The 16542-nt window shown below is 43.1% G+C and overlaps 1 protein-coding gene across 3 annotated transcripts in view; it reads right to left on the reverse strand.

The window, feature by feature from the left end:
• emid1 (EMI domain containing 1) overlaps nt 1–16542 on the reverse strand; it is a 71080-nt gene that overhangs the window by 46343 nt on the left and 8195 nt on the right. For all 3 annotated transcript variants that reach the window (XM_078170735.1, XM_078170736.1, XM_078170737.1), the window contains exons 2-3: nt 15485–15598; nt 13121–13224 (exon numbers count right to left, since the gene is read on the reverse strand). In XM_078170735.1, the coding sequence (XP_078026861.1) occupies nt 13121–13224; nt 15485–15598 (218 nt within the window). The remainder of the gene's footprint in view (nt 1–13120; nt 13225–15484; nt 15599–16542) is intronic.

A 16542-nucleotide genomic window follows, 5' to 3' on the forward strand; every position in this document is an offset into this window, starting at 1 on the left:
CCTGTTCTTTGTCCTTTTAACGGTAACATGAACAGGCCTTTCCAGTAAAGAAAACCCCTCCATTTCCCCTTCTTTCCATGTCCCTTATAATGTTTTTCCTTCGTCTGGCCTAACTTAACAGTGCCATCCCATTTTTTTGCAAGTTGTCACAACAAGAGAGGAGGAAACACACATCCTCTTTGGTGCTCTTGCTCTCTTTGCCCTTTCTACCTGGCAGCACTTGGAGAAACGTGTCTCACTGGAGCCGTGCCACCCTGTCACTTGGGCAGCCATTCTCATTTTACAGTCATCTCTTTCTGCATCTACGGAGAGAGAGAATAGATTACCCCCCCCTCCGAGGGGGGCCAGAGGGACGAGACAGAGCTGAGTTCAGACTCTCAGGACAAACTGTAATTCTCCGCTTTGTCTCGGGGTTCGAGGACCCATCTGGCCACAGATTTAGTAACTCTGCTTCAATAGCGCTCTGTTTACTCGAGTAGCTAGGTTTACACAGGCAAAGTGAAGGGTTCATATAAAACGCATTAACTGAGAGTAATCCTTTGGGTCTTTTGTAAATAGGATGTAATGATGGGGGATGTCCAAAGAGGGTAACCACTTTGAAAAGGCTCAGAGAGGCCAATTTGTGTGCAGGCAGTGGTTCAGTACCAGATCCTCTGAACTGTATAACTGTGGTTTCTGACATATCAGTATCAACATTTACCTCATTTTGGAGTCAAGTATTCAGACAATATACACAAACGAGAAAAACTGCAAATATGTAACCACTGTCAGAATCCAAAGAATGTTCACAGTGAAACTAAACCTATACTTTTCCTCCACATTTCAGCCCCAATGAGACTTGAACCTCCAAAGCCAGATTTATTGTTCACTGTAAAGGGGTTACAGAGCAGCAACAGAGCCTATGTAGGCACGCTGTAGCTAGCAAGCTTTACTCCCTAGAGGTCTGCAACTAGCAGTCCTTTCCTTTAATTATTATTATTATTATTATTATTATTTTGCCAGTTATGAGTCAATAAAATGTTGATTAGCTAGGCAGTGGGACACACTCCCAGGGACTTACATGCACTACAGTCAGACCATCTACCACAATAAAGAACAGAGATGCTTGAATTTCAGTACACACAGGAACATGACCACATTCTCCGCTCAGGACACTATTACTCTGCTATACCTTTACATGGCAAAAAGCTGTTTGCTGCTGTATTACTAGTCTAAATGTCACCTACAGTGACTTTAAATCAGTGTAAGTCTCAGAAATCATTGCCTTTTCAGTTTCAATTTCTACTGCAAACCTTCTGATGGCTATGATCTCGCTCCCTATCACACTGAATTAAAGTGTAAACACAGTTACAGTAGAGAACATAATTAAAGCATAACATGATCTGATAATGTATGATCCCTCTAGTGTTGCCAAAGCGTTAATCAATTTCCGCGCCAGAGGCACCTACAGCAACACTGCCGCACAATAAATTTACATTAACACAGACAGTGTTACTGCCATTGAAGTACAGTGTAGCTAAAGAATTAACTGAAAAAAAAAAAAGACCAGACATGGTGTCATGGGGCCCCACATGGCCCCTGTCAGGTGAGGTGGAGCCCTTTAGGAGGACAACATGGAGGGAAATCAATAGAAATAAAAGGGCCATGACATCATCCTCAGCCCCTCAACCCATAGTCAATGACAGCAGCAGACAGAGCAGATAGAGCTCTAACTCTAGCACAGTAGCAGTAATTTACTGCCCTGTCAGTCTGTCATAAGGCACACATGCAACTGATATTCAGCGTTTATGTGTGCAGGAACAGGAAGAGACAGTGACCGTGCACGTGTGTCCTGTATCAAGCTTATTGATTACAGCGAGTCAGCAAGTTCAACTTACTGCTTTCTTTTTCATGTTTTTGTGAACCGAGTCATCTGTGGTGTAATAATTTACGTTTAATTTTAGTCTGAGTCACGTGTCCGTCTGTACATACAAACTTGATATATGTGTCTGTGCTAGTGGCAGCAGGTGTTTGTGAATGTGTCTGCGTGTGTGCAAGTGTTTGTTTGCTGCCGGGCCCTGGCTGTGAGCGCAGCATGAATGAGTGAGAGAGCCATAAACACCTGAGGAAGCAGGAACACACAGACACCCTCTCTGGACTGTATTTATGGTCCTGATTGAGGCGGGGGAGGGGGGAGTCGTCATGCACAGCTCGGCTCTGGCTGTGGCGAGGGTCCAACCAAAACACCGGGGCTGTTAAAGCCCCCCTGGATGAGTCCCAGGGGGCAGTGGAGCGGACGGAATGCAGGCCTGGGTTTAGAGGTTCAGGGGTACGTCCTGTTGTTAATGAGCTCACCCCGCTGGGCCTCTCTGGCTCTGAGCCCCTGACACTCCCTCGCCAGCCACACCAGCGCACTGCCACTACCTCTTCTTGGACTGGTCCTGGACCACTGAAGCATGCCACACTTCCTGAACAATGTGAACACTACTTTGTGACTCTAAGATGATCTCAGCAAGATGTGTGTCTCCAAGTGAAGAAGAAGATGGTAAAAGGAAGAGCTGTTTGTGCAGCGCTGTAGAATAAACATGCCTGAATGTGTGTGAAGGCACATGTGCTTGTGGATATTAAAAAAGCCCCTGAGACACGACCTCAGACGATGCAGCAAGGGAGATGCAAGCACTTTCCTAAATGATGCATGTCTTACATGCTCTATTAGTGCAGAATAAACAGCAACTTTCTGTGAAGCACTGCAGTGTTAAAGACAGTGAAGTATAACATATGCAGCACAGCAAGTTTATTTTAAATAGCACATTTTTATATGCAAAAGCAATTCAAAATGCTTTGCAAAATGCAATTAAAAAACACTACATAATCAATACCACATGACACACTAAACTGCACTAAAAACATAATGGCATTTATAAGATGGAGCTCATGATATAAGTGAAAGATGGATAATGAATATTGAAGATTTAGTTGAACGTTTAAAACCAGATTTGACCTGCCAGAGGATAAAATAACATCAACACTAATTCCTACCTCAAAGTTAACAAGTGTACGATGATCGTTGGATTATGGTGCGATGATTTTTACCTTTGTATGAAGTACATTCAATGCACAATAATTTCAACATTTTTGTTTTGTTGTGAAATGGTATGGAGTTTGGGACCTTCGTATAAAGACTAAAGCCCCTTTTAGACTGTCTGTTGAAGGTGGAAATGTTAAGCCGTTATGCCCCCTCGCTGTTCTGTATAAAAAGTACAATCACGGAATGGAGAGACAGAGTTGTCTCCCCTTTAAGCTGGCAGCGGAGGAAGTAACAGTGCAAAGTCGACATCTGTGCAAAAGGGACAGCCAACAAGATGGGACCATGGATGAGAGGGGTGTGACATTTTGATGACGTGTTATATGTGCACTTCACTGCCAGGAGATTTACAAAGCAGCTAGAAGCAGTTAGCAGCTAACTCAAAGAAGAACAACAGAAAAGGTCCACAAACTGGGGGAGACAATGAGGTCCGGGAGCTCCTTACCCTCCTAGCAGAGGACGAGATCATCCGCCATATAACAGGGAGGGCCTGACACTTGTGTTATATGTCACACTAGAGGTCGATGCTATCGTGTTACACATCATGCATGTCACACCTCATTTGGTTCTAGAACGCATATTTGTGTTTCGTAGGATAGCAATTGGCTGTTACTTGTTGCCTTCGTTGGATGTATTGGTTAGGTTTAGGCAAGACAAGTGGGATTGGTGAGGATAAGGGTAAGAGTGTCAGGGTGCGCCAACCAGAGGCAGAGTTAGGCAGAGTAAGTTGGGTGTAGCCTTTGCTGTGCAAGGAAACACAAATCTGCTTCCAGAACATCTGCATGCTATCTAAAATCACACAATGGGGTGGCATTATACTGCCATTGTTTGATCCTGTAATGAAAGCAGAGCTGGCATAATGATAGGTCTTTGTTGCAGCCCTATCACAGGACCTCTGTGTAAAAAGGGCTTATGTCAATAGTCTATTATGAAAAACTGACCCCATGTCTGCTATAAATCTCCCTCTCTAAATCACATTTCTGCCAATCTTATACTACCATTGCGGCCACCCATAACCTTCTAAAAACTCTTTGTGACTGATTGGGATGGTTTACTTGTAACCTTTTTGCTTACATGCTTGAGTTCTTAGTGTGTCTGCTTGCATAATAAACACCGGCCTGAAGTCTACTTGGGCTTAACCGCTGGATGCAGTATGAACCACATGGCACAGACAGTTGCTATTGATCCGGAGCCTTTGTGGGACTGTTTGGTTTTAGGCACCTGGCAACACTATCCTGCCTGACACTGAGCTAAAAACACACAAACACACTTCAACAATAGTCAGTTTCTCACAGCTATCTAGTCTGTGACTGTAAAAACCAGTAAGCTGCCAAGTCCGAATTTAGCAGCCATGTGTAGCTTCAGCTTTGTATCAGACATTTGATCTCTAGAGGCAAGTTCTATCATCCTCTACTCTTTCCTCTTCTAGCCAATCCAGTGAGGTCATTTCTCTTTGGTCAAGACAATTGGCTCCTCAAGGGGAATGCCTGCTCCTCTGTCAGGTTTGAGCTCTGAAAGCCAACCAGGAATGTCTCTAATTAGGCAGACTGCTGGTGCAGTTCATCCAAACCTCCTCTCCGATCTCGTCTTCCGTCCAGAACTAATCACAACCATCAGCACCACTCCCCTCATCCCCGCTGAGCACCGTATCAACCACATGAGCAAATGGAAATATATGCAAAGACCAGCTCAAAATAGAGCGCAAAAGTCAGACGGGGGCAACGACTTTTAAATTCTACACGTTATCCAAGAGTGCAGCGTTTTAATGGCTGGGAAACTGAGACCGAACCAGAGGGGGGTGTTTGGGAGGTCTATGATACGAGAGGCCATAAATGATGTCACCACGACACACCACGGCAACATCTCTGTGATGTGGTGGTCTGTTTGTGGTTTAGTATACATGGCAGTGGAGGAGGTTTGAAGGTCGGCTTCATAAAATCCCCACCCACTGAGCCACAACACTCTAGTCTCTCTCATGTGGTGTTGTATATGTTTATGAACTCATAACAGTGACAAATGAGCAGCTAGATCATCAAGACTACTGGGAGTGTACAAACCCCCAGACTGATACAGTGTAAGAGAACAATATTTAATATAAAAGCAACTGTTTTTATTGTATTCTTATATTTTTGCGGTCCACAATGAGGGTATAACTGGGGGTGGGGGTGAGACAGCGGTAAAAAAGAGACATAACTGGATTTTACACAAGTTCACATGATTGATAGCATGAGAATGAAAGAGTGAATTTGTGTGGGAGTACAGTTCAAAGGTTCAGTCATTTGAGAGAAAATCAATTGCCAACAACTGACAGTCGATTGATTGGCTTTTCTTACTGGCTTCAGCTTCTCAAATGAGAAGAGTTACTGTTTTTCTCTTTTTTATTTGAAACTAAACAGACTATCTTCAAGTTTTGGATATTTGGTCACGCAAAAAATTCAAGCTACTTGAATTAGAGATGCACTAATCTATAGGCCACACATCGGTATCGGATGATATTCGTCTTGTTGACTGCCATCAGCCTTTCAGCAAATAAGATGACATTGACAATGGCAGTGGCCGATGTCTTTCTGTTGTGTCACATCCATTTTTTACAGGCTAAAAGCATAACTCAAAACTAATGGAGTCCCATTGTCCTAGGGACAATAGAGAACGTGTTTGGGATGTCGCTACAACACCGTCAGAACATAAGGACGGAGTAACTTACTATCAACATGTCTGGCAGCCGGTTGGCCACAACTTATCACTGACAGAGGTTTTATTAAGTTACACTATGATGTGGCTAAGCTCTGTTCAATAAAAATGAGTATTGCGCAAAGGTAAATCATAACGTAACATGATGTGTTCAAATATAATCTTGTAAATTGTAGTTTTCGGCAAGAGGCTTGAATAAATACAGCTGTTTGAAGGAGAGATTTTTTGGTGTTTTCACAGCAGGAATTATGATATATGTATAGTAAAAAGGCTTTTTGAAGCAGTTATTTTTTTTAAAAATGTTTTTTTTCTGTGAGAGAAGGTTATATTAATGTTTATTTCATGAATGTTTATGATTAAATTTGTGCTCATTCGACAGTAGTGTAATGAAATACAGAATGACTTTAAAACAGTTCCATTTTTTTAAAATGAAGATTTCTTTGTTTTCCTCTACAAAAGGGGGAATAAATACCAACAAAAACAAAATAACAACAACACCGATACCCGCTATCCGCCAAATTGTTATTTTAAACATCAGTAGCAGCCCAGAGTTTTGGTGCATCCCTCATTTGAATACATCATCTTAAAGGGATAGTTCAGATTTTTTGAAGTGGGGATGTATGAGGTACTTATCCATAGTCACTCTATTACTGACAGTAGATGTCGGTCAGCACACCCCCAGTTTGTAGCTTAGCAATGTACTGCTGTGGATGGGGGGCAGCGACAAAACATATAGTATAGTATTTTAGACACCTAAGTCCCATCTAAAAAAAAAAAACAATAACAGTTTAAGTGTATGCTGTATTTACACTGTATTTAGAATATTTTCATCGCTTTACCTTGCTGCCAGACAGTCGTTTTTGACAGGAAACTAAAGCTGTTACATCTGTTCTCTTCAAAACCATCAGACTCTTTTGAAAGAAACAGTAATTTTACCTTGCTGAACACAGGAGTTGCTGGTGGATTGCGGCCTTGATAGGTTAGTTTGTTTGTGTTATCGTGTGAGTTTATTGTCAAGGGTTAATTCAGGTTTAGGCTTATTCTATTTTGTTCAAACAAACAAATCCAATCAATCAATCAATCTGTTAATTAAGTATATAGTCATCAGCTTAAAACTAGTAAGAATGATCTGTAGTTGCAGCCCTGTGTTAAAGAAATTAAAAACAAAAAACAAACAAAGTTTTACAAAGCTAAATAAAGAAGGAGGAAGACTGAGACAGAAAATGTGGAATCAAAATTCAGACAAACTAGGGGTGAGATGGTGTTTTGCAATAAGTCCGTGCTTGTGAAAGACATTACCAGTCCTCCCAGTGGGCTGCAGGCAGCAGTTGGGTCCGCTGAACTCATCACAGCTGTATGAAACCAACAGGACCCTGAATGTACCCACTCCATCAATGCTGCCATTGTCTCAGCACTGACGTCAAATATGCTTCATTACCTCCTCAGAGCTTACCTAAAGACAGTAGCGCTGTGTTATACAGTACCTACATCATGCCACTCTACACCTACAAGATGAGGGATGGTGATATGTTGAAAGGCAGGGAGCAGACGGGGTTAATGCAGCTTTAATGGCATCAGTCACAGAGTGGATCAGAGATGAGAGAAAGGAGGCAGAGCCCACACCTCCGGTAATGAGGAGGATTTAAAAAGGGAAGGATTTTAAAGGGATTTTTCTTAATCTTTCCATATGATAAAAGCTTTGTTACCAGTTCAGCTGGCCTTTTCTCAGCCAAGAAGAGAGCATCTTTTTCGTCTCTGCTCCTAATCGCGTGACCTCTCAGGCCGTAAAGAGTCTGTCTGTTTGTGGGTCACTCTGTCAGCACACCAGTCCACTTAAACTACTGGGCGAGGGGAAATGCTTCTGTTTTATTGGGGACAGAAGAATACTCCAGCTGCCATGGCGTGTGTGTGTGTGTGTGTGTGTTTGTGTGTCTATTTTCATCCCTAAAAGTTTTTTTGCACTGCTGACTCGGCCCACTTTATGTCTTTTTGACTGCAGGAAAAACAGATTTCAATGCACTCCCGGGGGAAGTCTTGGGAAATAATAAATAAATCAGTAAGCAGAAGAGGCATTTCCAGTCCAGGAGCCAGATACATAAAACTTAACTCAGAATCAAGGCTAAGTATGTATAAAATTTTAAAACAGTTTCAGCTAAAGAATTCTGCATCTGCATTTCTTGAAGTTCACTGTCATTTATGTTGGATTTAAAGGTTCAGTAGCAGGATTTACAGGGATATATTGGTAGAAATGGATTATAACATAATAACTGTGTTTTCTTTAGTGTACAATCACCTGAATATAATTTTTGTTAGCTCAGAATGACCAGTTCATATCTACATATGGAGTGGGTACTCGTCTATGGAGTTTGCCATGTTGCACCACCATGTTTCTACAGTAGCCCAAAATGAACAAACAACACTGGCTCTAGATAAGGCCATTCATGTTTTCGCATTTTCATGTTCGTCACCGTAGTTTGCAGGCCGTCTGTGATGAGCAGTGTCAGAAAAACACTGATTTTTTTTTTTTTTTTTAACATGAAATTGCTTCCTTCTGTGTTTTTAATAGTTTAAATCACTGTGTATGTTTGTTTTGGAAAGGAAGATACCTCTGCAGATAGTTCAGCTCCCGCTAAAAACCTCGTGAACGTCTGGATCTTAAGTTATCGGTTAGTTATCAAGGAAAAAGTGAGCACAGATTAGGTTCTGGGCTAGTAGTCCGTCTGCGATGAGGCAAACAGCGTCGGACAAACACTGATTTGTAATGTGGAGCTGCTTTATTCCGTTTTTTTACCAGTTTAAATCAGTAGGTCCGTTTGTTTTGAAGGAGGAAGAGACCTCAGCGGATAATTTGGCTCCCGGTAAAAACCTCCAGGATGTTTGGATCAGAAAGAAGGTGAGCACACAAATCTTACACACTTTCAACACCAGGAGCAGATAGAATGAATGAATCTGGCTACGAAATTCTGCTCTACCATTACTGTCTCTTGCCCTTGGTCTCACAATATTACAGTCAAACATAAACCATAAAGGCATATTATAAATCTTGTGAGTCTGTCATTACTATTCCACAGACTGCTCTGTATGTGGTTTGCATGGAACATTTCAAAAGTAATGTCGTAATAATATTATCATAATTATTAGTATATATTCCAATTTAAATACCTGAACCCTCAATAAAGTATAATTTTGGGATTTTTCATAAACCTGATGCATATACCAGCACACGCTTACATAAGAAGGAAACTAAGAAAAGAACGGCAGACGAGAGGAGGGAGAACTTCCCTCTGCTGTTTGGTTTAGTTTATTTTAGGTTGGCTGGTCGGTATCTTCAGTGGTGTTGTTTGTTAATTAATGACTATAATGACAATTCCCCTGAGCGGAGCAGCATGGGCTGAAAGGGTTGGACGCTCCCATGTCTAATCTCATCTGGGGCCCTCAGCCCAGTTTGCCTTAACTTCAGCTGCTTCCAATTTGGGCTCGGCACTTGTGCTGCGCTGGCCATTTACATAACCATGAATATCAGCTGCTGTGGCCTTTTCTGCGCACAGCCTGCCTCCCTGTACGTATGCGATTTATGTGCCTTTGTGGACCTCTTCTCTTGAGCACATAAATACTCTGCATGTGACTAAGTCTGACATCAAATCTGTTTTCTGTGAATGAACTGGAGCAAGAGAGTCTAACATATTTAACACCTGCTATTGCGAACACGAGGGGAATCCAGGAATGTGAGTGGCAGAAGGGCTGAATGAAAAGGTGACTCCATGTTTTGTCAGTGTTCGGACTTTGATAGTGGGGCTCTGTGTGGTCTAAGAGGAGTGGGAGTGGAGGTCACCTGCTCTTGTACAGCTTCCTCCCCTCTGACCTCAGGCTGGGGTCACTCCACTTGCAGCTACCAAGGCCTGCTGCCATTAAAGCAGCTAATCACACTGAACAGCTGCATCCCTCACTGTACAAATCCTCAACACCTCACTCTCCCACCCACACATTCACTCTGGCAGTCAGACAGACACATATACAGGCGTCCACGCACTCCCACTCTTCCTTTGCTAATGGCAAGCTGCAGCCGACTGATGTTTAAAGCGCAGGGTTTAGCGTGCAGGCCTGTGATAAGCCGCGCTGAGCTGTGAAAACACAGATTACATTTCTGCGGCTTATTACAGACAGCGCGCCTCTGCCTCCCAGCCATACCGTAATTGCGACCCAAAAACCGCAGTCTCCGCTTGGCTGCGAGATACGGCTTGATGGGGACCCCCGCGGCAGAGCTTTGACAGCCGTGCTAATTCAAGTCTACGTCCCCCCATATGTTCTATGGCATGCCAGCCCCCTCCTGTGATAAGCTGCAGCCATATTTCTTTTAAGTGCTGTCCTTTCATAAATCAATTCAAGGCACAGATATCTGCTGCTGTCTCTTAGTGTCATCTTCACACTTTTAAGATTCCATCAAAATTAGCACACACAAAGTGCTAAAGTCCAAACACTTACGAATTTAACTCATTTTCACGACTGCTGAGCTGCAATCATTCTTCATTGCTGTTCTGTATGTTGATGCTGATGCAACCTGTATGGTAGTCTTAGAACGCCAACTCTAATGTAATAATGTCGCTTTTATGAGCTACATTTGATATTCTCCTATCACAAAATTGCTTCTAAATGAGGTATAATTTTGATATTTGTGTTTGATGTAGCACAAGTTGGGATATCCCATCTGAAAACAAGCATTTACTTACTTGGAATGCCAAAGCCAACCAGGCATACATTAAATCCCTGTTTCTGGCAGGCTATGAAAGTGCCTCCATCTGCAAATACTTAGCCTTTTTTTTTTCTCAGGCTCAATCAGAGATAAAGACCATTGTGTTCCAGGTCCACAAGTAAGACAATATCTCCCAAACCTCATAGAAAACAATTAGGACACAGTAATTACACCACTGGCCTGGAATTCCAGCCAAGTCCTGAGGTTGGGGTGAGGAAATAAGAAAAGGAGAGTGAATGTGAAAGGTGCCTGTCTGATGCGGTGTTATCTTATTCTGCTTGGACTCTGATGGAGTGAGTTTGTTTATCAGCCTGGGTGTGATGTAATGTTTTGCTTTTGGAGCCCTCAGTTTGAGCATGATAGGCCAAAAAAGCCTCACGAGCCTGTGTATGACCGGATGACAGCATGGCGTAAACTCTTTCCATAATGGTCTCTCATTTATCTCTGCGCTCTGCTGCTTTGGAAACGCAAAATCCAAAACTTAAACAGAGACACGTTATCTTTACTTCAGACTGGACCCGTTGATTTACGCATGTTGACCAATCATCTGGCAGGCAGAGGGGTGAGAACGGAGGGACACAAGAGAAAACAACTCTCTCATCTCCATTTAAAATATGGCCATATCAATGGTCGTGCTCTCGGCTCATAACGCACTTCCTTTCCTCTCTTGCACCTTAAAGCAGCCCCAGAGTCCTGCTGTTATGGACATTGTTGAGATCTGCTGTAATGCAGACCGGCCTTGGGAGTCAGACATGGCCAGGGGCTTTTGGGGTGGCCTGGTGAGAGACGGGTGGAGGTAAAAGCAGGGCAGCGTGAGTAAATGAGTGGATCATACACATTTTCCACAGTCTGTGAAAAGCAGACGTGCAAAGGGAAAGGAATGATGGGAGAAAAGGTATATAATCAACACTGGAGCTCTAAAAGAGGTCTTTAAAGATATATGTATCCGGTGTTAGTTATTAACCAGATTTATGAGATCAAAAGCAATATGTTTTTAATGTCCGACCTAGACGGCAGATCTCGAAACAGATGATAGTTGTTTGTTCTTTAATATAACAGAGGTGCTTTTTGGCCTGAGCCTTTTTAATTCAGCCTAACTGAAGGTCAAACAAGTGCTCAAAGCCGTCTGCAAATCCAAAAAGAAATGTGTAGAGATTTGCAGATGGAGCCACAAACAGGTATTAAGAGCCCGGATTTGAAACTTGCACCCAGTGAACTACGAGTGCAGCTTTAACTTCACTTGGCAACACTATGGCAACAGATTTAAGCACAATCCGGTCTCCAGCTTTGCCCGTGCGGCAAGCTTTTATTTCTCCTTAAAGCGGCGAATGAGGCAGACAGCAGCGGGGTATCAGGTTCTGCGCTGGCAAGAGGTTCTGCTCACGCGGCAGGAGCAGAACAAAGCGCCGGTGGCCCTGGATAGCATCCATGGTGCCGGAGAGTAAAGGCCCTGTGAATGGGACCTGTCACTTCCACTCAGCGCCGCCTGTGATCTGAGCCACCCGGAACAACGCTCAGATAAGTGGCTAATCCCAGCATCCCTGCTGGCTCGACAGCCCCCTACTGCCATGACAACCAGAGGGGAATCTCCTCCAGCAACAACTTAATTGGATAATTTCCTCCCTGTTTGACTGTGTGTTCCCCTGCTTTTGTTAAGTAAAGTCTGGGTTGTCTGACTGTCAATGTGTTCTTTGACTTTGAAAGTGGGGAAGGTCTAAACAAGCATGACATTCAGGGAGTTTTGAAGTGGGTACATTTCTCCAGCTGAAGCCCCACTGCAGCGGCCTACAGGCCACTGGGAGGGCTGAGAACTACTAAGTTCACCTGGGAGTGGTAGCATAAAAGAGAAAAACAGCCTCTGCTTTCAGCACCACAAAAAAGTGACCACTTTAACCACTGTAAACAGTTATTGTCCTTTGTGTCGCAAAGCCTGACGATTTATGTTACACCCAATGAAGTCCTGGGTCCCAGCATAAACAGACGCTCCACCCTTCTCCCCGGGCTGCAGAGACATGGGGACCAGCGCCAGGGGAAGTCATTATGCACTGTGAGTGTATGTGCATATGTGTATGTGTGTGTGTGTGTGTGTGTGTGTGTGGTGGGCAGCTACTGTAGTCGAAAAATGAAAACAGCAGTGCTAGCATGGCACTTTAAGAGGATGAAGACTTGGTTCCAGCTGGACCATAAAACTCAAAACCACACAAAAGAACTATTGCGTAGCACAATGACTCTTAGATACTTCCACTTTATTAATCAGTTTTAATGTGTTCATTCTGACTCACCCCGTAGCAGCTGAAGGATCTTATTTCTTAACTTCATTTAGACGACAGAAGGTGGCTTATGTAAGCATAATGGAAATCACTCCTGTTTTAAAGTATTACTCGTACACGTGTATTTGAAAAGCACATACGCGGGTTATAAAGACAGCAGTGCACAACAGAGGGATGCAGATGGTCATAAATGGGAAAGCTTGAACAAAGGAAACAGCGACATACTAAACCATTTTCCTAGATTGTGATAATGGCCCCCCTTCCAGAGCCAACCCAACTGCTGTTCATTTCTATCAGCTGCTGTGTAACTAATGTGTGTATGTGAGTCCTTCTGTCTTGACTTACCTTCTTCACAGGCAGCACCACTGAATCCTGGGCAGCACTTCCACTCCAGAGAGGTCACAGTGCGATACACTACTTTATAGGAAGGTCTGACCACGGTCCTGTAGCTGGAAAATAAATACAAAATGTAAAGCCATCACATACACACACATGTAACAATAGCTGCCTGCATTTTCACTGTGATTATGATAACCCACTTTTCTACCTTGGGATGTGATCTGGGAGCTCTGTGAAGTTATTTTTTGATGTCTTGTATTTTTATTTGTTTTTCTTAGTGTATCTACTGTACCTTCCTCATTTACATCTTTTCATTTCCTTTATTTCCCAGAATTCCTTTTGTCTGCCCCCCAGGAACAGGCACTTGTTGCTGTATGAAATTTTCCAGGTGTTCCTTCCTAAGAACGCAACATGTGGTGCAGCTGTGTTGCATTTGATCTGTTGTTGAGAAATCAGAATATCTTACAGTAGATTTCCTCCTGAATGACAGATGATTCACTCAAAGACGGCAGAATGGGAAGAACAAGGAAACCTGCTCTTATTCCAACACAGTAGTGCTCTAGCATGGTTACCCCCATCCTATCATTAAAACAGCCTGAATTAGCTGTGTTACGTATTTGGACTGGTTCATTAACCTCTCTAACTCCGCCAGGACGTCAACGTCCTCGCTCCCTCCCTCGTCTGTTAAATGGTATCTCCCAGGCGCACTACGTCATCAAACCATGTGATGTTTGGTATTGCCGGATTCAGGAAGCTCTTGGCTTTTCAAATATAACATCGTTTTTCTTTTATTTCTTATGGATTTCGCACCAGAGCAGCCTAAACATACAATCAGACGCTACAGTCATTTTAATTTGGGTATGCCATTTTAGGCGTTTTTGCTACAAAATGGGGGTGGAGTGCAAGAGGTCAACAAGTGAAACCAGATACTAGCAAACTGTATATCTACTTTTTAAATGGTAAATGAACTGCACTTCTAAAGTGTCTTCCGACCACTCAAAGTGCTTTACAACATACGCCAGCATTCACCCATTCACACACATTCACACACTGTGGTGGCAGAGGCGACCATGCAAGGTGCCATCTGCTCATCATGAACAATAACCATTTACACTATGCAACCATGCACACTCACACACAGCAATTTGGGGTTCAGCATCATGTCCAAGGATACTGTGAAGTGTAGACTGCAGAGGCCAGGGATCGAAGGGGCCAACCATCTGATTAGTGGACGACCACTATACCTCCTGAGCCACTGCCACCCTTTTGAATGAACTGAGTCGATTGTATTAGTGCTCGTTTTTATTTTATTTAAGTGAAACTGCCAGGGATGGTGGCTCTGCAGCCGTTTTGCCAATGGTTTGTTGATTGATCTGTAGATCTGAGGAAAAAAAGGGAGTGCTGCACTGGGTAAAGACTCTGTGTAGTTAGTTGTAAAAAAATGCAGGTGCTCTTCAAGGATTGGGCAGAGTCACAAATTGCACACCTGTTCCCAATGCACATTACACCCTGATGAAGACTCTCTGGTCAGAACGCGTTGGTTTATCCATGTATTGATGAAGGATTTTTAACTACAGTCAGAGTGCCACGGATGCATTTTTGGACTGCCTGCCTGTACTGTGGACTTTTATTCTGAGTAAGGTGGCCAGTTGTTGTTTTTTTTATCTTTAAGATCTGTAGCTTTCTCTATTTTAATGCAAAGTGGGAGATGTTGCGGTCAGACTGTAGCGGTCAGAAAATCCTGATATCTCCAACTTGACATTACAAAATGAACATGGACTAAAAAAACGTGTCTGAGTCAAAGAAGAATGACGACAAGACATTGATTTTTCTTTAAAAGGATAAGCGTTTTTTTGCAATGAAACCCCACCATAATTCAAGTATAGAAAAGGAGCAAAGTACCAACTAATCTCACAGTGGTTGTTTTAATTATTTTAGGGTGGGTTCTTCTCTTTAACAGGCTCACATCTCAGTGGTACAGCAGTAGTCTCACATAGTCAGACCTAGCTCACACTGTGCTGGAAAAAGGTCCGTCCGAGCCCATCGTTATTTTGCACTGAGGGAAAAAACGGTCTGGGCAGCACTAAGCCCAGGATGTTGCGCCAGAGCTCTTGCAAAACAGTGTCAGTGAAGATCGGTGTCAGTGTAGTGAAGGAAAATGGTTTGAATATGTGTAGAGACATTTTAGGTCGTAGTTTGCTAGCTCCGAGGTTGTTGTTGTTTTATGCATAACGCTAAGATGAAGTATAGAGATAGATCTGGCTGTGCAAGACTAGATTCACATAGCAACAGCAGGATTATACCCATGGTCTACATTCTGTGGGCCAGACTACAAGAGCAGTAGTAGTAGTGGTAAGGTTTCCTTCTCACCTGCCTCCTGTGCATCCCTGTGGCCAGCGGCACGTCTGGTAGACTCGCTGCAGGATTGTCCCATTCTGCACCTGGCAAGTCACTGTCTTCGTGACCGTATGAGGACACCAGTTCCTGAAGGGAGAAACAAAATAAAACAACAGCTGTTATTTTTACATGCAGAATAAAATCTCATTTTCAAAGTAAATAATGTCAGAACGAATGGTGTACACTGTCAAAACACCTTGAAACAAGTTCACTCACACCATAGCACGCTCACAAAAGGAAATTAGCCATGCAGTCACATTCAATATGCTGTTGTTTTCCCGTGGGTTTAGATTCTTCCCTCCCTTCCCCCACCCTTTTGTTTTGAAACTTCTTTATGGTGTTTACACGGTTTTAATCAGCCACGAGATTTGCAGGAGTGCATTGTGGGCTGTATTTACACTGTGGCCTCTCTTCTATCAATACACATCCGTTTGCATTCGGCCCTCAGAGGAGGTAAAGTCCCTCAGAGGGGAATAAAGAGGAGGACGAGGTCCCATACAGAGATTAGAGTTTTCAACACGGGTTAAATCCGGGTCATGAGTCTACTCCTTCTCCAGAGAGGCTACAGGAGACGTTGTATCAGGACTTACTGAGGTTGATAAGAAACTGACAAGCTTGGAAAAAAAGGCTCATGTCAAAGTCAGAGGTTAAGCTCTGATAGTGAAGATATGATCACTTAGAGCGGGCTGAGTCACGTGTACTCACTTAAATTCAAGTTATTTCTTTGGTGTCCAGATGCACACGCATATTATAACGGTGATTCATTTGAGAGCTAATCAGTTTGGTTTTATCCTCACCAAGAGCTCAATTACCTTCTAACAGGAGTAGATATCTGTTCCTGATAGTACTGTGCAATGAGCAATGTTTATGAGAAAAGTTTAGTTGAGAAGCCAGTTTTATCTCATCCCCCATTATCATATCAACAAAACGCTGAAGGGTGATTACTAGGCTTTAAAGTGGAAACAGACAGCTTTCCAACTTTCCCCCCCTTAGCGCTTCCAAGTGGTATTATTGTTGGCGCCACTGTCACA

This window comes from Epinephelus lanceolatus, chromosome 9 (genome assembly GCF_041903045.1).
Source record: "Epinephelus lanceolatus isolate andai-2023 chromosome 9, ASM4190304v1, whole genome shotgun sequence".
Lineage (NCBI taxonomy): Eukaryota > Metazoa > Chordata > Actinopteri > Perciformes > Serranidae > Epinephelus > Epinephelus lanceolatus.